A 23,727-nucleotide genomic window follows, 5' to 3' on the forward strand; every position below is an offset into this window, starting at 1 on the left:
CGGGGGGGGGGGCGGGGCTTAGCTTCACGTCCCGGAAGTTCTCGTTAGTTTCCTTCCCCCCTGAACGAGCGTGGCGGCCTTGGCGTACGCTGCCCTCACCTCTTGTCCAATGGAACTGGGCCTCGGCCTTGAGTCACCGGGCGGAGGGCGGTCCCAGTCTGATGCAACACATGGGCCGCGGGGTGATCCGGAGGGGTGCTGCCGCTGCCGCTGCCGCTGCCGCTGCGGGTTGCGGGTTGGGGTCGAGGCTGGGTGGAAATGGCTCTGGACGTGACCCACGGAGTGGCCGGGCTCGGGCTGGGTGAGTGCGGGACCCGGGACGAGCGGAGCTGCCGGTGGAGATGCCGGGCCGGCGCGGGCATCCTGTACCCGAGGACCGCAGGGATCCGGTGCGGCCCAGGCCCGGGCCCCTTGGGGCGGTAGCCGACTTAAGGCCTGGAGCCAGCGGCTGTGGCCGGGCCGGGCCGAACCTGGGGCCGCCGCCATTGCTGCCTGCTCACCGCTCCCCACCCGTCCCCTCACAGTTCCCCCCCCTAACTCCTCTGCACTCCCTGCGGGACATGGGCGATAACCAAGAATCACTGCTTAATACTAATGACGGGCAGCTCATGGAGATAGAGCCTCCGCGGGGGGTCATTGTCACCGTCTGAAACATCCGGGCTTCTCTTTAAAGCAGTGGGGATAGGTAACCTGCCCCAGGTGACCGGCCGCGTGTCTCTGGGTGGGCGCTGAGTGAGCCGGGATTCGATCCCAGGTCATCCCGACACTCGCCGAGCAATCGGGGATAAGTAACCTGCCCCAGGTGACCGGCCGCGTGTTTGTGGGTGGGCCCTGAGTGTCTGAGCCCGGATTCCATCCCAGGTCATCCCGACACTCGCCGAGCCCCCGGCCGCCCCTGAAACGTCTAGTCTCAGTGAGGTTTTTCTGTTTATAACTGGGCCAGATTTGTAGCAGAAATACATGTTCACTTGATGGGATAGTGGAGGCTTTCCTTCCTTGGGTTAGTGGGATTCTAGATTTAAATCCGGGCAGGGCCACAGAGATCTAGTTCAGGCGGTCTTTACCTTCTTTGTGCCATGGGTACCTTTGGTAATCTGGTGAAGTCCGTGGATTCCTTCTCAGAGTAACTTTGTCTCAATGCACACAATAAAATACATAGGCTCGCATACATAAAAAAACATAAAATATTGTAAAAAATTGTAAAATTTTTTTGTATAATAAAAAAAATTGTAAAAAAACCATAAAATATTGTAAAAACATAAAGTACATATTAAATGCAGTTAACAGGATATTAAAAAGCAAATTCATGAATCCCGGGTTGAGAAGCCCTGATTTAGCTCCCTATTTTTTCCCCTTATTTTTCTATTAACAAGCATTTTATTTTCTATCCCTTTCATCTTATATTCTTTAAAAGAAAAAAAGAAAAGCCCCTGTAACAAATATTCACTGTTACACACAACAGATTTCCATGTGGGATGTGGTCCATGTCCAAAACCAGTATGTCTCATTCTGCGTTTTGAGGCCACAACCTCATTGTTAGGAGATGGTGGCTTGGTTCATTAACTGTTCTCTAGAATCATGGTTTGATCATTTTACTGAAGGGGGCTCCTAAATCTTTAAAAGTTGTTTGTCTTTCAGTGTCGCTTGTGTAAATGGTCTTCCTAGGTTTTTGTGAACATGTTTTAATAGGCAGTGATTTTTTTTTCAGCCATTCCCCTTTACTTTCCATTTCTTTAAGTGTTTTTTCATTTTAAAATTTAAGGAAGGACTCCCATAAAGGTTAAATGCCTTGTCAGTATCATTGAGTCAAAGAACTAGCGGGATCGCTGCTAGAATTAAACCTAAATCTTTGGATTCCACACCCAATATTTACCCTACTATAGCAGGATACAGGTAGCGTTAAAATGCAGAGCTTCTCTTGAAGAATGGGGTGGTTTAAGGTGGTTATCATATTAAATATTGTACCACTTTTCAGTCAGTATTGTGCTTGTGATGGCAGCATAATCTATTACATTCATAGAAACAAAAAAGAGGTTAAAACAGTTGGAGTAAACTACCTGGTCTCTGAGAGAATTGTTGACATAGTTAATGTTGGGATTCTTTTGTTTCCTTTTTTTTTATTAACAGGGGAACTCTATGTCTCAGATCGCGAGGGGAGTGATGCAACTGGTGATGGAACAAAAGAGAAACCTTTTAAAACAGGCCTAAAGGTATTCTCTCCCTTCTTACTTAAAATTGAATGATACCTAACACAATATTGTAATGGAGAAAGTGATGAACTTAAAGTAAGGGAAGTCCTGAATTCAAATCCTGTCTCTACTACTTAGTAGCTGCATGACCTCAACCAAATCTCTTAATCTCTCTGAACTTCAACTTTGTAGGGTTGTTTTCAGAATCAAATGAAATAATTAATATACACAACACACTTTGTAAACCTTGAGGCGCTGTATAAGCTGTGAGATGATTGAGGATACATGTAAATTAAGAACCAGACCTTCACTCAATACCTTCAGAATTTTATCACCTTCAGCATGGACGTCTTCTGTGTGCCTGATCTACTCCAACTGTTTTTCCTCATCTCACTTTAATCCCATTTCCACTGCCTGATGCAGCACATCAAAGTCTGTGATTGTTTGAGTCCAAATCGGTGTACCCATAGTGATTATAAAAGTTTTAATTTTTTCAGTTTTTCAGATATGATTTACCATTTCATTTTGATCCTTAAATGCCTTTAGGATGATCTGGCTTAGTTGACTCTCAATGTTTTCTTTAAATTTGTTTTGCCTTCAACTGCTTCTTAATGTTTTTTTTTTTAATTTATTTTTTTAGCCTATGTTACTTATAATCTTCTACCTTAATGACTCACCATATCTTGGAGGTGAACTTAGGTTCCTGATGGGCCTGCCTTTGGCACTTGAACTGTGGCAGTATCTGCCAGGGCACAGTCTTGGTTAATAGACTGTGTCTACTTCCCAAGGACCAACCTAAGCTGAATTTGGAGATGTTCTTTACCATGATAGATGAACTTTTTGGATGGACATGTAATGATTAATAACTTCTCACATTTATACAGTGCTTTAAGGTTTACAAATAAATTTTACAGCAGTCATGTGAAATATTTTTGCAAGTGGTGGGTGAACTAAAGGGCTAGAAATTAGGAGTTCCAGTTTTGCCATTACTGGTTTATGTTGTAATTCTGAGGTCGTATATCAATTACTCTTAAACCTAATTCTTTAAAAAAAGATTGTAGTATCAGTTAAAGCTTGAAGGAATCTTAGAAGCCATCCGAACCAATCTCATTTTTACAAATGAGAAAACTGAGGTTTAGAGAAGTTATTTGTGCGTGGTTATATAACTTATTGAGATAGTTCGGTGGCGCATTAGATAGAGAGCTAGACCTGGAGTCAGGAAGATCTGAGTTCAAATCTGGTCTCAGACACTTGCCTCAGTTCCTCGTCTATAAAAATGATCTAGAGAAGGAAATGTCAAACCACTCCAAGATCTTTGTCAAGAAAACTCCAAATGAGATCAGGACTGAAACAATTGAACAATAGAAAATTATTTTTCATAATCAACAAACAATAAGCCTGGTGAGATCTCCCTTTCTGACTTTCATTTAATTGTGAGATGGTAAAGGTGTGATCCATTTTTAAATAGCCTTTGCAAAAATGACTGCTTGTTCCCCACTGATAATCTCATTGAGGATGTCCCCAATTAATTGACCCTCATAAAAATTGTGTAAGTTCGGGGGAGTAGACACGTAGATCAGTAGTTGTTAATGATCACGTTTTTGGTGGGAGAATCATTAAAGTTCAGTATTTTTTTTTCTATACCTTTAGCATCTTTTCTTCTTTTAGTCGGTGCCTTAATTACCTTGTGGTTATATTGCTTCCAGCATGGATATCTATATGTATATATGTACATGATCTAATTTGGCTGCATTTCTCACCTTTGTTTACTAAAGTAATTTAGTGCCATTTTTACTTCTTCCACAATTCAGGTTCTTTGATGTTAAGGTCCAGGTGTAATGGTTTCACTATCCTTGCTGGAGAAATCAGTCAACAAGCATTTATTCGACACCTTCTGTGTGCCAGGCACTATGGAAAGCTGCTACCGTGTTTCCCCGATAATAAGACCTATCCCGAAAATAAGCCCTCCCCTTACTGTGTAAGATTCCTCTAAAATAAGCCCTCCCCCGAAAATAAGCCCTATTGAGATTGCTACTGTAGTGAAGGTGATCCCCTGCGCTACACGCTACATTACGGTACCCTCTGTATGCACCATCCCCTCCCCCCCTCCTCCCGTGAAACGCATGCCGCGCTCCGAGCTGCATCCAATCAGAGCTGCAGCAGTGAGCGCGTCATCCTGTTCTTCCCCAGTGATTTGCTTGCTGGTACATTTTTTTTGTTCACATTTGCCTGTTTATTAAAATTGCTGTCAATGTTCATTAAAATAAGCCCTCCCCTGAAAATAAGCCCTCTGGTGTTTTTCTGTCCAAAAAAATTAATAAGACAGTGTCTTATTATCGGGGAAACACGATAGTATAAAGAATGGAAGAAAAGAATAAAATCCTATTTACAAAGAGATTACATTTTAATGGGATAAAACAGTTGAAATGATTTTTGCAGTTCTTTTCAATTTCTTTTGTCCGATTTTCCATTTTCATTTTTAAATACCTGCTTAATTGGATACCTTACCAACTTACTTTAAACTGTCTTCACCCTCTGCTGCTTCTCTTCGCTTTATGAAACTATTGCTCATAGTCATCTTCTTTCTTCTAAGATTTTAGGGATGGATTTATAGGCTAACTTGGTATTGTCTTTGACAGCCATCTCTACATTTGGCAAGTGAGTCAGATATTTTCTGACTAAGACACTTTCTGGACCCATTTGATCTTGAAACAATTACTTTACATTGCTTTAACTTTTAAGTGAAATTATTATAGTCAGTGTTTACATCATTTCTGTTGGCTATTTCCTGCTTTAAATTTTCAGTAACTTAATTAGATAATTCAGGGTTAAATCATTTCCATTATTTTCCTCATTATTGTTCTTGTTTAGTATAAATTCTGATCTTAGCTCTAATGATTTGATCTGACTTGACTGCACAACAGACTTAGGGATAACTCCTACCCTCAAATAATTTTTTTCCTGTCTTTTAAAATGTAACCAGTTTTATTATTTGTGATTTTGTTTGGTGCTTAACATGTCCAGTGCCAACAAGTTATTTATTTTGAAGAAGGTGTTCATGATGTAGAGGCACAAAACTTCTGTATAATATATAAGGCTTTGGTTTTTTTTTCATTTCTTCCTCCTGAATCTTACTTTCTCATATTTCTCCCCATCCTTATCTCTTCCTGCTTTTGATTTTAAGTCACCAAGTGTCAGAGTAAATGTTGATTTGATTTGGAGGGCCTTGTCAAGTTCTTTATTGAATTTCTCTACCAATTTATCCACCACAACTGATAATGTTGTATAACTTAAAATTAGTATTTTCATATTGGTCTCTTTGCAAATGCTTATCATTAGTGCTGCTATATATGATGCCCAGTGTCCCACAAAGTCATATTTCTTAAAACTACTTTGCTAACTCAGCCCTTTTCTTTGTTATCTCCAAGGAGTATCTGTAGGATTTTACATCCTGCAATGTTCTTTCCTGTTTCCATTTATGGCAAGGATGTCAGAATGATTAGGATTAACCGCTTTCAGTGATATGTCCACACATCAGTCATTGGAAAAAATGTTGAATTTAGAGTACTGACAAAATCAAATTAAAGTGAATTATAGTCTATGTGATCTTAGCACTGTCTGCCCCTTTTCCTTCCACTCTACCACTGTGACTACAGAAGAAGGGTGCCCTACAGGCCCTAGGGCCATTTTTAATTTTTTTCATAGTTTGTGGGTTGCCAAGGCTAAAACAGCTTCGTTACTGGGTGACCACCTTATTGATGACATGCCAATAACCAATAGTTATTCAGGAAATTCTAGACTTGAGAGTGTTGCTCTGTGCCAGTGTAGTGTCTCGGCCTATCACACAGTCTCCTTAGTGAGGAGAGTCAGGTTTTTGTGTGATTATGTACAGTACAGGGATTATGTATCGCAATCTCCAAACCACCTGGAGTTGATTGAATAGATTCCTGTCATGGTAGTTTTCTAATTAGATTTGTATGTGTGTGTGTTTGTCTGAGCTCCTGCACATTTATTTATTTCTAGACCTTTCCAGACTAAAATTGCAATGTTCACTTTACTTAGTTAAAACTCTTATCTCCAGGTGGCTAGGTGGCTCAGTGAATAGAGCACTGGCCCTGGAGTCGGGAGGACCCGAGTTCAAATACGGCCTCAGACACTTAACACTTACCAGCCGTGTGACCTTGGGCAAGTCACTTAACCCCAATTGCCCTGCCTTCCCTCCTACCAAAAAAAACAAAGCAAAACTCTTATCTCCTAGGTAGTAAGCACAATTAGGTGTTAGTCATGTCTGGGCAAGTTTTGTCAATCCGAAATATACGTACACATACATACATACCTATGCATATATATTTTATAACATAGCTATGACACTGCGCTTTTAAAATAATCCTTTTACAACCTGATGCGTCCCAAAGCTCTTACTTCTCTAAGACTTTATAGCTGTCTGATTGACAGGACTTGGCTATGCCTGACTTAGCATCTGAGTGTCCTTACTATCTAAGACAGTTAAACAGGTTTTAATTGGATAAGGCCAACACTGCCAATAATTTTAGACTGGAATCTGCGTCAACATTCAGAAAGAGACCACAAGTTTGGTACTATTAGAAAGGCCACTGTCCTTACAGTAGGAGCCCATCAATTCCTTCCTGAACCATTATCCTGAAGGACTGAACAGGATTTCAGTGAGGTGAAGAATTTAGCTAATTATATATAAATTCAATTGAAAATATTAGGTGCAAAACATTGTACTAGATGCTAGTGATAAAGAAAAAATTGAAACTATCTTTCACCCCAAGGATATGGATTGGAGATGTGATTTTATTGGTATCAGGAAATTCCTGCTAATCAAGAGTCTTACATAGTTGCCTAGAGCACTGAATGATTAAATGACTTGCCCAAACTGAGACCAGTTCTCTCAACTACACTTCACTTAACCTCTGTGCCCTGCAAAGTATATTGGAAGGTAGGGAATAATGGTAGCAAAGAGAGATCCCTGATCAGGGGCTTTGGGGGAGGGGAGGGTGTATATCTGATAGGCGACTATGAATATGCTGGTGTAATTCTGAATTGCAAAACCAAATCCCAATGCCAGAAAGCCAAATCCATCATAGCACCAAAGAAGTTACTCCACCTTATCACTGCAAGAAGCCCCACCACCCCAGAGCCTTCTCACAAACACTGACAAGTCTAGCAGTCTGCTTGCCTACATCCTCTCTCCTCCCTCCCTTCTAACTGCTCTGACTCCCAGCCTCCTCTCAACTCTGCTTCACGCTTCCTGTTCCATCCGTTCAGCAAACTCCTCCCCCCACAGGCTCCATGAGATTATGTCCCTGCCTATTAAGGGGCAGGGAAGATCTTCAAATTACATTTGGCCCAAAGATCTTTCATGTCCCTTATATAGGTTAATGGGAGTTTAGGGGTAACTGGTGTCAACAGAACTTTAAAATAATATAACAGGAATAGCACAGAATAAGCACATAAAACAATATCTTAGGGTGGCTCTAGCACAAGCACCCCATCATTTCCCCCTCAAATGAATGGGGTTCAGAATGTTGGGGAGCTGGGCGAAGGTCTCTTCTTCCACAGCTACTTCCTGTTGAAATTGGACATAGAGCTGTCCTTGTCCCAAGATGTCCCATTCGAGAGGTCAGTTCTTTAGCTGGGATCCGGAACTTAGTCAACGCCAGGTCCAGGGGTGACACATCACAGTCATGGATGAATTCATTTTGACTTAGAAGTATCACAGAAGTGGAATAGCTGGCAGTTTAGCCTTGGAGAAAGAGAAGAAAACTGAAAGATTTGGGGTGTGGAGGCAGGGTTGTCCCAGTCACTGGGAATGACCCAGGCATGGAAGTGACATTTTGAGGGAAGAACTCATGATCCTGATTGATTGAAACCTAGTCCTGCAGGCAGGTGCGATGTGGGGAGCTGGAGGGACAGGTAATTCGAATTATGCCTGGGAAGGTCAGATTGGGCCAGATTTTGGAGAGCTTTAAATATGAAGCTGAGGACATTGCATTTTAGCCTAGTGGCAATAAGAAGTTACTTAGCAGGTGAGTGACATAGTCAAATCTGTGCTTTAGAAAGGTTATTTTGGCAGCTTTATGAATGATGGATTGGAAAGGGGAGAGAGATTAAAAGGTTATAGAGTCCAGGTGAGAGATGATAAGGGTCAGAACCAGAGTGGTTGCTATATGAGGTGGTGGTGGAGGGTGGGAAGGAGAAAAGATGTTTTGGAAGTAACGTCCACAGAACTCAGCACTTGATTAGACATGATAATGGGGAAAAGAAAAAAAAATCAAAGATTTATGGTTCCAACTTGATGGGTCACTTCTGGGATTCTGATTATTGGAAAGAAGGCATGTTGTATTGTCTTAAGCAGTTACTTGTTTGAGAGTTTTCAGAAATATTAAAATCTGTCTTCCAGATAGTTAGGAGGTTGCTAGATTAAACATCTTTAAATATGTGAGATGTTGGTACAATTCTAAATAGCCTCATGGAGCAGAAAGGCTGCTGGTAGGAATGCTTGGGATTTTAAATCCTGTGTGTCCATTGTCATTTAATCTTTTTAAGCCAGAAATTTTCCATCTTGGGATAATAATAATTGTAGTACTTAACTTCATAGGGTTGTTTCTAGAATAAATTAGAGATAGTATTGATGCAACATTTTGTAATTATTATTATTATTTTTTTGCTTTTTGGAGACAGTTGGGGTTAAGTGACTTGCCCTAAGTCACACGGTTAGTAAGTGTGTCAGGTGTCTAAGGTCGTATTTGAACTTGGGTCCTCCTGACTCCAAGGCCAGTGCTGTATCACTTTGTCACCTAGCTGCCCCCATTTTGTAATTATATCTGATATTATCTCTTTTATTATTTTTAAGGCTTTGATGACAGCAGGAAAGGAGCCATTTCCTACCATTTATGTGGATTCACAAAAAGAAAATGAGGTTGAGTATCTTAACATTTTGTCAATTTTTTCATTATAGGAATAATTAAGCCTACTAAAAGGCCTTACAAATAAATATACTTGTTTATCTCTTTTAGAGATGGGATATTATTTCCAAATCACAGATGAAGAACATTAAGAAAATATGGCACAGGGAACAGATGAAGAATGAATCCCGAGATAAAAAAGAGGTAAGTAAAGAATGAGATATCGGGTTTTCTTCTTAAATTTGGGAGGTAGAAGCAATTTTCTAACAAAGTACTTTATCTTTAATATTAGGCAGAAGACAATTTAAGACGAGAAAAAAACCTAGAGGAAGCAAAGAAGATTATCATTAAACAGGATCTAAGTCTTCCAGAGGCAAAATGTGTAAGCACAGTCAGATTGTTTCATGTCTTGTGGACTTAAAAACATTCTTGTACAATGAAAGAATTTTTGGATGTTCAGTGTCTTGAAGGGAATGTAATTGATGAATGTATTCCTTTAAAGCTGTTTTCCTTGTTGGCTCTTTAGGCATAGGAAAAGACAGTTTTGTAGTTAATAAAACATTTTATCATTTAATAACCGGCATGCCTGATTTGGAGGTACACAGATGCAAATTGCTTTGATTTTCTGAGTCCTTTATTTCTGCTCTACTTACAGTGCAACAGTTCTCTCCATTGTTGCTAATGACTTCATTATTGCCAAATCCAAAGACCTTTTTTCAGTTGATGGCAAAATTCAGGAGAAAGCAAATAGATTGATTTAGGTGGAACAGAGAGTGTGTGGAGGGGAGCAGCAATATGATATAAGCCTGGACAGGGGGGTTGGAAGCGTGATTATGGGGGCTTTAAATGGACATCTTCGGAGTTAGCATTTGTCCATGAAGCAGCCAGAAGTCACTGAAGAATTTTGACCAGGGGACTGATGTGATCCAACTAGGAATAATCTTTTTGGTGGCTATATGAAAAATAAATTGGAGGAGAGAGAGACTAGAGACAGAGACCAATAAGGAGACTACAGAAATGTCTTTGTAAGAGTCATGAAGATTTGACCTGGGGAGGTGGCTGTGTGAATGACCAGAAAAAAATGGATAGGAGATGCGTAGTGGAGGTAGAAGTGGAAACTCAGTAGCCCGTGGGAGATTTGGGTTGCTAGGAGAGGGAAGAGAAGGGTGACCCTGAGGTGGGAATCCCAGATTGCCAGACGTGTGGTCATAACCTAACAGAACTGGTATCTGGACAGAAAGAAACTAATGAGTCTCATTTGGACATACTGAGTTTGAGGTACCAGTGGGACATTTCCGTGCAGATGAGTATTTCTCACCTCCCCATTTCCTACTGTTCAGCCTAAACTATTACAATAACCTGTTATTCTGGTCTCTTTTTCGTTCAGCCAGGTAATCTTCATAATGTACCCTTTGGTCATGTTCTCCGCACAAAACTCTTCACCAGCTTTCTATTGTTCGCTGACTATTATTCCAGCAGTCGAGGCTGGCTGTGATCTAGTTAAACTACCTTTTCAAGTACTGTTTCACATCATTCCCCTAATGCACTCCTATATTGGAGTAGACAGAGTGCTGGACCTAGAGTCAGGAAGACTCATCTTGGAGATCAGATCTGGCCTATCTTTCAAACAAACCGGATTCCCCACTCTCAGGCATGACTGTTCTTGACGCTCATTTCTCTGTGTCTTTACTCATGCCGTGTTCCATACCTGGAATGAAATTCCTTTCAACCTCTTCTTCTGCTGTAGTCTCTGTTGAAATCACTCCATTTTTTTCAAGGCTATTTCTTTTCCATGAAGCCTTCTGACTGCTGCATCCTCCTAAGCTGAAAGTGATTGCTTCCCTACAGAAATTTTCCCCTTGTATGGTAGCTATTGGGGTATATGACTTTCCCACCGTGTTCTTTGAGAGCTGAAATGATGTCTCGTTTCATGTTGGCATTCCCGTTCCCTAGCACATTCCCTTTCACATAGTGGGTGTTTTACAGAATTTGATTGAATTTCGCTGTACCTATTATAGTATTGATTTTTACATAGAGGGCTAAAGGAATGTGTATAACTTGAGTATAAATTTCTTTTCATTTTTCTCTAGTTATCTTTTGGAGATAATCCCCTAGGCCCTTTTCCCCTTAACCTTCTACTTCATAAATAATCTCTTCTCTTTTGTACACACTTTCCCTTTACACTTTCCTGTACCTATAACCCTTGTAAATAAGGTTCTATCTGCTTTTTCCTTGATTGTTCATTCCCAACTCTCAGGATCTGCTTATAACAGTGATATCAGAGAAGGGGTGCTACTCTGACCAGGAGCTGAGATGCACCTGTGATCAGGTGCTTCAAGTTACTCTCTTTTCTAGCATCAGGGAAAAGAAGAAATGCAGAACCATTTTTATCATGTGGCCAGTTCAGGGAAAGAAATGTTCATATTTGAGTATCTGTTGCAAATATGATCCATATGGCTGAAACTCCCAGATGGCTTTGATTTTCTTCCATATTTTGGATTAAAAATCAAGAGAGCTAAATTTTAGTTCTTTCACAAATAACTTTCTAACCTCAAGAAAAGTTTAAGATGTTTCTTTCAGCTCTAGTTAATGTTTTGCGATCACAACCTCTGTAAAATAGGGATAATATTTGCTTTAACTACCTTCCATCAGGTATTGGGAGGATTGTTACGTGTTTCAGCTTTATAAGTTGAGTCCCAGGGCTGAATCATTTTCTTTACTCTCTCTCACTTTTCTTTTCTGACCACTTTTCTTTTAATGAAATAGTTTTGAATATCACTTCTATTTTCTAAGGTAGCAGACAACCCCAGATTTTATATCAGTTGTAGATTTTATTGTTCTTATGATTCCATTGTCCAAATCGTTGGTGGAAAGTTGGATTGTGTAATAAATGATAGATTTTATTAATAAATTGTAATACTTACATGACAGGTAAAGATTCGTACTTTAGAAGCACATCGAGGCCAACGAGTGAAGGTGTTTGGCTGGGTACACAGGTTACGTAGGCAAGGTAAGTTGGTGTACCCTGTCTGTTTTAAATTTAAAATCTAGTAGACTTATCAGGATGAGGGACATCTCAATATTTACTTATAGACTGGTAATAAATCTAGTGTATTGTGCTGTAGCTTGTTCCATGTTACAGAAAGGCATCTCAAGTAAGTGGCCTCTTTCAGATGACATTGATATTTTTCTTTTGTATTTCCTTCTTTTCTTCTCTTCCTGCTCCACCTTCCAAAAAAAAGAGAGAATATTCTTTTTTTCCTGTGTTTTTCCTTTTCTCTAAGAGGCTGGGGTGAATTCATTTTGAATCCATTTCCCCTCCCTTGGACTGACCTCTTTTATGATCCAAAGTCAAGAGATCGCCAGATCTGCCCTTCACTTCACTATGTGAAGTCAGGCAGATCCTTTACCTTCTGTGGGCCTCAGATGTTAGACTAGATCAGGGCTTAACCTGGGATCTCTGCACTTAAAAAAAAATTGATAACTGTATTTCAATTTAAAGGTCTTACATGTAAGCATATGTATTTGATATATTTAAAAAATTATTCTGAGAAGCTTCAGCATGCTGCCACCAGAATCCATGACTTTGGTAGAAGTCTGGAAACCTTTGGACTGTGGGGGAATCTCAGAGGCCCTTCTAGCCTTAGTGATCCTGTGATCCTGGACAAATTACAGCCTCTCTGAGCTTCAGTTCCCTCTCTGTAAAATGAAGGGGTTGTTTACCCAGGGTCCATGAATGTGTTTTTTAAAAATTGGTAACTCAGTTTAAATGTCTTTGTAATTCTCTGTATTTCATTTTAAGTGTTTAAAAGCCTTACTGTGAGCATAGATCTCTCTTTCCCATGATGTCATGACACAAGAAAGGTTAATAGCACCTAGACTAGGACCATTGAATTCCCTTCCACCTGTAGAATTCTGTAAAACTAACTTGATATGTGGTCTTAGTCATGTGACTTCACATTGTCCTGTGCCTCAATTTATTAATCTCCCAACTGTGAATGATAATTCCTGTGCCCCTTACTTACTAAATTACAGGGGCAGCTAGGTGGGGCAGTGAATAGAGCCACGGCCCTGGAGTCAGGGGACCTGAGTTCAAACCTGGCCTCAGACACTTAACACTCACTAGCTGTGTGACCTTGGGCAACTCACTTAACCCCAGTTGCCCTGCCTTCCCCCCTCCAAAAAGAGAAATGTTTAATTACTAAATTATGAGATCATTTTGTTTTTAATGAGGATCATATAACAGATGTAAAAATACTTTGAAAGCATTAAATGGGGATAAAATAAATGAGCAGTTATTTCTCCAAAGGAAAGCTGAGAGGTATGGCAAGTTTGATAAACTCACCATACTTTTGTATAGTTTGTATAAACTGCTACATAAAAGGTGAATTATAAAGATCTTTAATAGTATCTCTAAGAAAAAATTACTTTTCTTTTTGTTTTTAGGGAAGAATTTAATGTTTCTTATATTAAGAGATGGTACAGGATATCTTCAATGTGTCTTGTCAGATGAACTGGTAATTATTTTTTCTCTCCTAAAAGTGGCCCATCTTTTTAAATATTCAAGTATTTTATTTTATTTTTATTTGCATTTGGCAAAAGGATAGCTTTCAACTTTTTAGTAAATTATTTTTAAAATCTGCAAATTTGAGAGGAAGACTTGAATTATTAATACTTTGCTGGTGAGAACCTAAGAAATTACTTTGAATATTGGGTGAAGTCACAATATGTCAGTTTTCCCTTAAATGGAGGTTAATTAGTTTCATTGTTTAAAATTGAAAATTGGAGAATATCTATTGTATTGTTGCTTTGGCTGTGAATTGGGTCCTTATAGCTTGTGTCTGACTCCTTCCACAGTTTCTAGTCATTGACACCCTCACAGAGTCCCTACAGTAGGGATGCATCTTGATTTTCTCTTTCTAACATTTCTTTTTAATATTAAAAGATTTCGCCAAATGTTAAGAGTAAAGACTTAACTGGCTGCTGTGCTCAGAATTTGGAAGGACCGGGCTTGTTTCATACAAAGTGTATCGTTTGCAAATAATATTGTTCTAGTTAAGTAAGAGTAGAGGGTTCTGCTAAACAACGACCTTTCTCATATAGTGTCAATGCTACAATGGAGTGGTCTTGTCTACAGAGAGCAGTGTGGCGGTGTATGGAGTGCTCAATCTTACACCAGAAGGCAAGCAGGCGAGTGTGTGGAATTATTTATCCCAAAAATGCCTAAAGAAAACCTTAAAATTATAATCATAAAGTTTTAGTGTTTATGCTATAGTGGACACATTGGCACATTCAGTTGACAAGTGAGAGAACAGCTCTTGATGGAGGAAAAAAAGGTGATTGATTAGCCACCAGGGGGAGCTCACAAGAGTCAGATATTGGCAAGAAATACTTCTACAGAGAGATTTCCAAGCCATGTGATTTAAATTTTGTCCCAGCAACTATCTTCTTGGTTAATCATCCCGAAATTATCTTCCTTATTCGTTGTTCTGCCACATTATACAGGAGAACACTTGCTTCTCTTATTGATTAGTGGGGGAATGATTTTTTCATCTCTTGTTTCAGATAGAAAAACCATTTAAATGTTTACATTTAAGTAGTCCTTTTCAGTTCTGGTAAATACTAACAGGTTTTTTTTAAACCATTAGTCACAAATGTGAAAGACTGTATGCTATCAGTGGAAAGAGAACTGACCTCAGAGCTAGGCAGTCTCCTCTTAAAGTCCCACCTGTGTCACCTCCTGACTGTTTAATCATGGGAAAGTCACTCAGCCTCTCAGTGCTATCAGCTGACTCTTAAGATTGTGAGTTAAAAGAACATCAGTAGATGAAATTCCCTTACTGCGAATTCCCTTTACTAATGAAATTACAGGTTTGGGTCAACCCCCTAATGCAAAATTCATAATGACCTAAATTAGGATTGTTGAATAGGATAACGTCTATTTTGTTTTATAATTTATTTTCGTTTCCCTCCACCCCCTCCCAATCCCTTTTTTCAAAATACACTTAGGCACCAGGAGGCCATGAGCTGAACTGTGACTATTGGGAATTGATCGGTTTATCCCCTGCTGGAGGAGCTGATAACCTGATAAATGAAGAGTCTGATGTCGATGTCCAGCTTAATAATAGACACATGATGATCCGAGGAGAGAATGTGTCCAAAATCTTGAAAGCGCGTTCAGTGATTACCAGATGCTTTAGAGATCACTTTTTTGATAGGGGATATTATGAAGTAAGAATTACATGTTTTTCTGTTGCATAAAGCTTTTTCTTTCTTGTTTTAGAACAATAAAGGCTAACTGTCATTTCAAAAGTTCTAAAAAAATACTCGTTTGTCTTTTTTTTTAATTTAACAGGTCACTCCTCCAACATTAGTACAAACACAGGTGGAAGGTGGCTCCACACTTTTCAAACTTGACTATTTTGGAGAAGAGGCATTTTTGACCCAGTCATCACAGTTATATTTGGAGACTTGCCTGCCAGCTTTAGGAGATGTCTTTTGTATTGCGCAGTCATACAGAGCAGAACAGTCCAGGACACGAAGACACCTAGCAGAGTAAGGGAATATCATTCTCTTCCTTTTTTATCCATTCACAGGAAAAGTATCTTGTATGATATCTTTGTAGCAAGAATTTGATGTGAGACATAATGTTAAATAGTAATTGTGAAATTTTGCTTTCCCTAGGAAAATGTCAGTTATAATACTCAGAAATGGAATAGAAAAAATATATCTATTCATTTACTATGACTTTATCCTTTAATTGTTAGAAAGAAGAAATTGGTGGTTTAAGGGACTCTTAATATTACAACTAAATATTAGCGGTTATTGCTATTGGGATGCTACTGTCTTTGACTGTTTTCCATTGTTAAAGTTCTGAGTGTTAGAGTAAAATTAAGTGAGAAGCCTAGTGGCCCTGAAATAGTCTGGTGTTATCTTTTTCCTCAGGTACACTCACATTGAAGCTGAGTGCCCATTCCTGACTTTTGAGGATCTCCTAAACCGTGTGGAAGACTTGGTTTGTGATGTAGTAGACAGGATCTTGAAATCACCTGCAGCAGACTTATTGTATGAACTCAACCCGGTATGCATGTTTTTTTTTTTTTTGCTTTTTGGAGGGGGGAATGCAGGGCAATTGGGGTTAAGTGACTTGCCCGAGGTCACACAGCTAGTAAGTGTTAAGTGTCTTGAGGTTGGATTTGAACTCAGGTCCTTCTGACTCCAGGGCCAGTGCTCTATATTCACTTCGTCACCTAGCTGCCCCGGTATACAGGCTAATGGAAGTGTGTAATGAGCTCAAACAGTTAAAGAAATTTAAGACCAAAATTGACTGGCTTATGATTTTAATTTTGTAATAATTTGATTTATATAAGAGAGTGTTTTTGGTAACTTATCCGTTATGTATTTGCCAAAATTATAGTTTTAGTTTAAAAAAAAATAGCTTTAAATGACACACACCTGCCTGCTTTGCAGTTCTTCCCATCTTTTGGCAGTGGGGCCTACACATTCAATATCACTTAGATCCTAATTGATTCACTGAGTATTTCATAAGGAAACTTTCAGTAGTACTATTTGTCATTAATGGGAAATTTCTATCCGTTTTTGTAGAAAACATGAATCTTGCCAACGGATTTGTAATAGGAAACTCATCAGTGTTTGCCCAACATGTTGACAATCAGTTTTAGGCTCAGACTTTCCCTAACTGTTCTCACTCACTAACTTTGAGCCAAGTAGCCTACTTGGTTAGATCACGATGCTATTGAAAGCACAGTTACAAGTTGTAGCCCAATTGGATTTGCTCAGAGGAAGGGACATTCTTTTGCCATGGATGGACTCTAAGAGATGGACTTTGGATCACAGAGAAGGTGGTGTTGAACGTGTGGCTGGTTCAACATAAATCCTCCTCACTTGTGGGCAAGTCATTCTGGACTTTGCTTTCATCGTCCGTAAAATGCAGGCCCTCATCTTTTACGATATCGAAGGGCCCTTTCTACTGTAATAATCTGTGATTGGGTGTAGTTTTAGGAGCCATTTTTTAAGAAGTTATTTTAAAATTACTGTTTTCTTTTTTTCTTTATAGACTTTTACACCCCCCAAAAGACCTTTCAAACGGATGAACTACTCAGATGCCATTGTGTGGCTAAAGGAACATGATGTAAAGAAGGAGGGTGGCACCTATTACGAATTTGGAGAGGTAAGACATGTTCTCCAGTCTTGGTTTTCCTTTCGAGGGGGACGTTGCCTGTTATTGAAGCACAGTTTTTATTTTGAAAAAGTCAGTAAATGGGAAGCGTCTGTCTGGCTTCATCTTTTAAATTCTCCATCAGTGTTTCAGTCTTCCTTATTTTCTTCCTTTACATCAGCAGTGTTTTCCTGGGAGAATGCTAACTGCGATTCTCTGGGCCGGGGGACAGCATTTTGCTCAAGGTCTTGTTCATTCATTTGCTAAATCATGAGGAGGAAGGCGTAGGGTTATTGAAGAAGCAGCTAGAAGTTATAAAATGAAAGGCCTGAAGGAGGTGGGAGGTAGCTGGGTCCCCGTGTCCCACTGACTTGCCATCGGTTGGGGTCCTTCTGCTCAGTGTCATGCATTCTTTAATGTTGCCACTCCTGCTCTAGCCCCCTCTTCATCCAGCTGACTTTCTGCTGCTCACTTCTCTTTAAAGTAATAATTCCCTTTTGAGTGTTTACCAGGTGCTGTGCAGAATCGGCCGTGTTAGAGGAGATTTAACACTGTATGCTTTATATGTACCCTCTTAGGCAATGTGAACAATGTGACAGATTTCCTGTCGGTTGTTAACCAAGGGTCAGCAGGGAAAGCCCAGGGTTCTAATAATTATATGTGCAGTATCGTACACGTAATCGTAACGATCTTTTAAGTGTCTGTCAATCCATATGGTAGCTACAGTTTCTTATTTCACCTTCAGTATTTATATGTGATGCACTGAAATGCATATTCACTTAAACGTGCTTTAAAGACACAAAAGAATATATGTAACAACCGACTTGGTTTATTTAATTATTATTTCTCGGATGTTTTTAGCCAACTATTTCATGTGCAGTTTCCCTTTATAAATATGACATATTGGCCGACTTAACTTTTGGATGTGTTTTACTGTCAGTCAAAGCACAGCTGATAGTGGGGGTAAAGAACTGCAAATGACCATGAGTATTTATAGACGGCCATTACTTTCTGTGTAGATCATTGATATTCTGAAACCATCACTGAGCACCTAAAACACCTCGACTTCAGAACTAGATAAAATGAGTCGTTGGACTAATAACTGATATAGTCAAGCCCACTGGTTTCTGGTTACTCTCATAATGGGTTATATATATATTTGTTAGTTACCTGAATTAAGCTGTATATTGTCTGAATTCCTTTATACTGTTCAGAAGGTGTAGTAGATGTATTTTTACCATTCATTTAGAATATTTACTATTCATTTAGAAATGAAGGATTTTGGAACATGTTACAATTGCTTGGTTTGAAATTGAGACCAGCCCCTCCCTACTTTTTGTGACTTGTCTTAGTGTGTTGCATCAGTAGGACAAAGGCCTCATGCACAGGGAGAGAGTTCCTGGTGTCTTGTTGCATTTCTAGTTGTAAATGTTAATGAAATCTTGTTTAACCTCAGGATATCCCAGAAGCCCCTGAGAGACTGATGACAGACACCATTAATGAACCAATCTTGCTGTGTCGATTTCCTGCAGAGATCAAGTCCTTCTATATGCCGCGATGTCCTGAGGATTCCCGACTTACTGAATCTGTCAGTTGGTGATTCAAGTAGTATTAGGAGCCTTTCTTTTTAAGGGGGAGGGGATCACTGCCTGGAATGCTATGTAGCTTATTGTTTAAAACCTCAAATATTTTATTTCTAATACAGAATAACAAAATTGTTTCTGAAATTGTATTTCTAAGTGGGCATGTGATTTGTTAAATTTTAGGCCATGAATGATCAAAGTAAACTTTAGAGTTTTTTCCAACTTCTTATTGGAACTCAGTTCAACTATAGAGGAATGCCAGCATTTTTTTTTTTGAGTGCTAGGGAAGTAATTTTAGTTTGCTTGCCTGGTAGCAGGAGGTTTATGCAACATCTTGTACTTTTTTAGGTGGATGTGTTGATGCCCAATGTTGGTGAGATTGTGGGAGGTTCCATGCGTATCTGGGATGGCGAAGAACTGCTAAGGGGTTACAAGAGAGAAGGCATTGATCCCACTCCCTACTACTGGTACACGGACCAGGTACTTGCCCTATTGACAGGCGTCATGTGACACATTTCTTTATCATGTGATACAACTTGGTCAGCTGCGTACTAACAACATACTGTTGTTCCTTGTAAAATTTTATCAAATTGAACTAAACGGACAGGTTAAGTTTAGCTTCGACAATTTTCTAGTTTCTAATTTATGGCTTAGTACTTGTCTTGGGTAATAGCGAGCCATTACCTTATATTTGGACTTCGTTAGGGTCTTCAGCTTAGAATTTTACCTTACAGTGACGGGCGGGATAATTACTTTCCTAAAATTATTGCAGCCATTAGATTCAGGTATTTAAGATCGTTCAGAAAGCTGCTTTCTTTCTGTTCGTGGTCCCAGCTGTTCCTGTTACATTAGCTTTTATTCTCTCTATCTTCTATCTCAACTACTTTATAAACTCCAGATGCAGATTTTCAGTTACCTCTTAGACATTTTACCTAGATTTCCTACTGGCACCTGAAACTTTAAAATCCAGCTCTTCATCTTTGCCTACAAACCCGATTTTTCTGGTCTTTACTGTTTTTGTTAACATGACCACTCTTCTCCACACCACTTATTCATCAGGCTGATTCCCTCAGAGCTGACTTCTGATTTCTCCTGTTCTCTCTCAAGCCCAGTTCATTCTGTCTTTGCAATATCTATTGCATCTGCCCTCTTTTAGCCGTTTCGAGTGTGACGCTACTCCAGGGCAGAGTAATAAACTCCTCCCAAGACTCATGTCCTTGTAATTATTTTGTCTGCCTCCAGCCTCCCCTTCCCAATGAACTTCCCTACTTCTACTGCTAGGTTAATTTTAACAAACTTCGTGGCTCTGATAACATCACTCCACTGCTAGAAATGTACATTGTCTTTCCATCATCCAGGAGTCCAGGGCTAATTAAGCTCCTTATGTGGGTATTCAAGGTCCTCTACAATCTGGTTCCACTTTCTCTTTGTCTCTCCATTTGTTGTCCGACCAAACTGGACTACTCCCATCCATTCTGTGCTTTTATATCTCAAGTCATGTAGCTCCCCATGTCTGAAATGGTCACATCCCTTCCCCCGTTTCCAAATATTGAAATTCTAGCTATTCTTTAAAGGACATTTCAAATGCCACTTTTTCCATTGAAACCTCCCTATTTTTTCTAAGCCAGAAGTGAGCTTCCACTCATCAACAGTCATAGTATCTATGGAATGAGCACAGGATTTGAGTCTGAGTCTAAGCACAGTCATTTTCTGACTGAATCACCTTGGGCAAGTCATTTAATTTCTTTGGGCCTCTGTTTCCTTATCTATGCAATGAGATCCCTTCTAGCTCTAAATTCATGATCTTATTTTTTTTAAATTTAAATTTTTCATTTTCAACATTCACTTTCATAAGCTTTTAAATTCTCTCCCCCCTCTCCAGTGGTGTGCAACATGAGTTTTTTTTAATTAATCTGTTATCTTAGAGTCATTTGTATATATATCTTCTCTCCACTAGATTATACGTTCTTTAAACATGGGTGTCATGTCTTATTTTTCTTTGTATTTTATACAGCACCTGACAGTGTCTGTCTTGTGTTTAGTCTTTAATGAATGTTTGCTATTTGTTGAATAAGATGAAATTTGAAAATTGACATTTAACCTTTTTTTAAATTATTTGTTTTTGACAGAGAAAATATGGTCCGTGCCCTCATGGAGGGTATGGCTTGGGCTTGGAACGATTCTTAACTTGGATTTTGAACAGATATCATATCCGAGATGTGTGTCTATACCCACGTTTTGTCCAGCGCTGTACACCCTAACTGTCCTGTGATTGACAGCAATAGGCAAGGATACACACAGCCCAACGGAAAGCTACAACCTCCCAAAATGAGATAATCCATCTTTTTTGTCCTATCCAAGTATCACTGTTTGTGTTATCTGTTCTCATTGCTATAAAACAGTCCCAATTATTTGAGATGTCCCAGAAATAAAATGACTTTAAGTGATATCTATGTTGTCATTCTTAGAAAAATAATTGCCATTTTAAATATTGGGGGAGGGAAATTGTGGCAAATTAGTGTGCAATTAGCAACATATTTCAGTTCTTGATTACCATTTCTGCAGGACTATGTATCTCATACCAATTACCACTGATGCCAGGTATTTCTACTATATCCTGAAATTTTTATGTTCTTTTGTGTTCCTGCAATATTTTTTTGTGATTTGTAGCATCTTATTTCAGTGAATTAAGAACTAAAAGCTTGGAATAAAATTAACAACTAATAAATACAATGTTAAAGATTTGATAGTGTCAGTATAAATATCATTCAGTTGTAGATACTGGAATAAAATGAATCATTTTCTTGAGCTGTGTATCTACTTTGTTATTATCTGATAAGCATTCCGGAGTTTAAATGTATTTGAACAATTTTGCTTACTACAGAAATAGAAGAATTTGCAAGATTCTTCAAATAGTTTAGTAAAGGTTGAAAGGTAGACAACGGCATAAACAGTATTGGGGGGTAATTAAATAATTTGCAGGGTCTCTCTGTTCCTTTGTTCTTATGAGTTGGACTGTCTTTGGCATTTCCATAAATAATCAAGAATAAGTGAGCTAAAAAAGAATTATAAGGCAGAATATTAATATAGTAATAATTTAGTAATTAATGTGATTGTTGTTTGAACTATCTTATGTTTTGAGATCTTATCAGCTATTTTCTTCACTCTCACTGTACATCCCCAATTATTCCAACTTAGATTTAGTTAATTAAAAATGCATGTCATATATACTGCATTAGCTGTAATCTTGAAAATTAATAAATGACAACATGTAGAAATATTTTGCTTGGCTAATTTTTTCACAGCTGAAAAATCTCTTGCATTACCAACATGCTGCTTGTATGGAGATATTTTTCTGAAGACATATTTTAATTTAGTGTTAAAATGGCAATGTTAGCATGACTAGAAAAGGCTAATACCTAAAATTGTGTGCTCCTAATTGCTTCTTTTTATGTATGAATTGAGTTAGATGTTATTTATTGGTGTTTTAACCACTACTTAAATTTTATTTAATTTTGCAATTCAAAATAAAAGTACCAGTGAAATATTTTTGTAGTTTTAAGAATTGAAATACTTTTACCAGGGCATAAATAGCTTCTAATATATTACTTAATTAGGGAATTTGTTTAAGCAGTGTTTAGCTTGAAGAAGTAAGGCTCCAATAGAGTAAATGTGTATTTTGTGAATATTTGGGGTTTCATGAATTTAGCACAGTAGAAATGCGTAATGGATGTTTATTAAATTGCATTTGTTGAATGGAACTAAAACAGGATCTGAACAACACTTAGTACAGTGGGTGCAATAACAAAGCACCCAGCTTGGAGGAGCTTAACTGGGGCCATGAGTACAGGAGTTAACACCAGGGTAGTGGCAGTGAGATCTTGGCAGGGCAGCAACCAGACCTTGGTTGCTCTTTCCAAAAGTAAAGACAAGGCAGAGGAGAACACGAGGGAGCTGGCAGCCGCGCCAGGGAATGAACCGTAAAGGTCACTGCTCAGTAGTACTGCTTCATACTGTTAAAAGCATCCTTACTGACTTAGTCACCAAATTACTCTCCCCTGCCTGCCTTCTTTCCTCATTGCCTTGCCTTCCTCTTTCCTTGTCCCCCTCAATTCTCCCCAATCCAGTTTTCTATTCTATTTTCTCTCCCCTTTTCTACCCAAAAGTCCCCTGGATAGTTGCATGGTCAATTCAGGTTTGGAGTCTTGGTGATGATGACGTTATCATTTCATTGGGCTTTGCCACGAATATAGGCCCGGAACAAAATTAGCTGGGATATTGCTGATTTGGGTATGTGGGACCCCTGGTTCCTTCTGAAGGAAGTAAAAAGGAATTATGTTTGAATATTTGATGCTAATATTGTGTCCTCTATTTAGTTATTCCACATTGATTGATCCAGGACAAGTCAGACTTGTAGTGTTCAGGCTTAAACAAATTTTTTTGTTGAACTTGGTTTTCATAGTACCACTAACCAGCTAACGTGGCAGAGAGAAAGAATACAGTACCTATAGTCAGGAAGACTTGAGTTCAAATCCTGCCTCAGGCATTTACTAGCTGTGTGACCCATGGCAAGTCACAACTTCTTTTTGTAAAATGAGCATAATAGTACCTCCTAGGATTGTTGTGAGGAAAAATGAGATATTTTATAACATGCTTTGCAAACTTTAAAGCATTATATAAATGCTAGCTATTATTATTCATTTCCCCCTTGAACATTTCAGGAGAAAAGGGTATGAAATTAGGCAGTGATAGAACAATGCAGCTGCACAAACAATTTGTAGTTGAGAATGATGAAATGGGTAATTACTAACATATATATATAAACACATAACTCCTTATTAGGC

At 38.9% G+C, this 23,727-nt stretch overlaps 1 protein-coding gene across 3 annotated transcripts in view; it reads left to right on the forward strand.

Annotated features, from left to right (window-relative positions):
- Nucleotides 1–22,161, forward strand: part of LOC138173219 (asparagine--tRNA ligase, cytoplasmic) — a 24,294-nt gene extending 2,133 nt beyond the window's left edge. The window contains exons 1-15 of one of the 3 annotated variants that reach the window (XM_069103132.1): nt 126–301; nt 2,128–2,210; nt 9,070–9,135; nt 9,233–9,325; nt 9,414–9,503; nt 12,053–12,131; nt 13,568–13,638; nt 14,225–14,311; nt 15,131–15,352; nt 15,477–15,676; nt 16,067–16,202; nt 17,199–17,312; nt 18,757–18,888; nt 19,232–19,363; nt 21,013–22,161. In XM_069103132.1, coding sequence (XP_068959233.1) covers nt 259–301; nt 2,128–2,210; nt 9,070–9,135; nt 9,233–9,325; nt 9,414–9,503; nt 12,053–12,131; nt 13,568–13,638; nt 14,225–14,311; nt 15,131–15,352; nt 15,477–15,676; nt 16,067–16,202; nt 17,199–17,312; nt 18,757–18,888; nt 19,232–19,363; nt 21,013–21,144 — 1,680 coding nt within the window. In that variant the 5' untranslated portion in view covers nt 126–258 and the 3' untranslated portion in view covers nt 21,145–22,161. Of the gene's footprint in view, nt 1–125; nt 302–2,127; nt 2,211–9,069; nt 9,136–9,232; nt 9,326–9,413; nt 9,504–12,052; nt 12,132–13,567; nt 13,639–14,224; nt 14,312–15,130; nt 15,353–15,476; nt 15,677–16,066; nt 16,203–17,198; nt 17,313–18,756; nt 18,889–19,231; nt 19,364–21,012 lie in introns of those variants that run through there. The other 2 variants (XM_069103143.1, XM_069103151.1) reach the window with 2 other exon arrangements.
- Nucleotides 22,162–23,727: the final 1,566 nt, after the last annotated feature.

The sequence above is a fragment of the Petaurus breviceps genome, unplaced genomic scaffold (assembly GCF_028583685.1).
Source record: "Petaurus breviceps papuanus isolate PSGF00001 unplaced genomic scaffold, PetGlider_PUasm1.0 129, whole genome shotgun sequence".
In the NCBI taxonomy this organism is placed as follows: domain Eukaryota; kingdom Metazoa; phylum Chordata; class Mammalia; order Diprotodontia; family Petauridae; genus Petaurus; species Petaurus breviceps.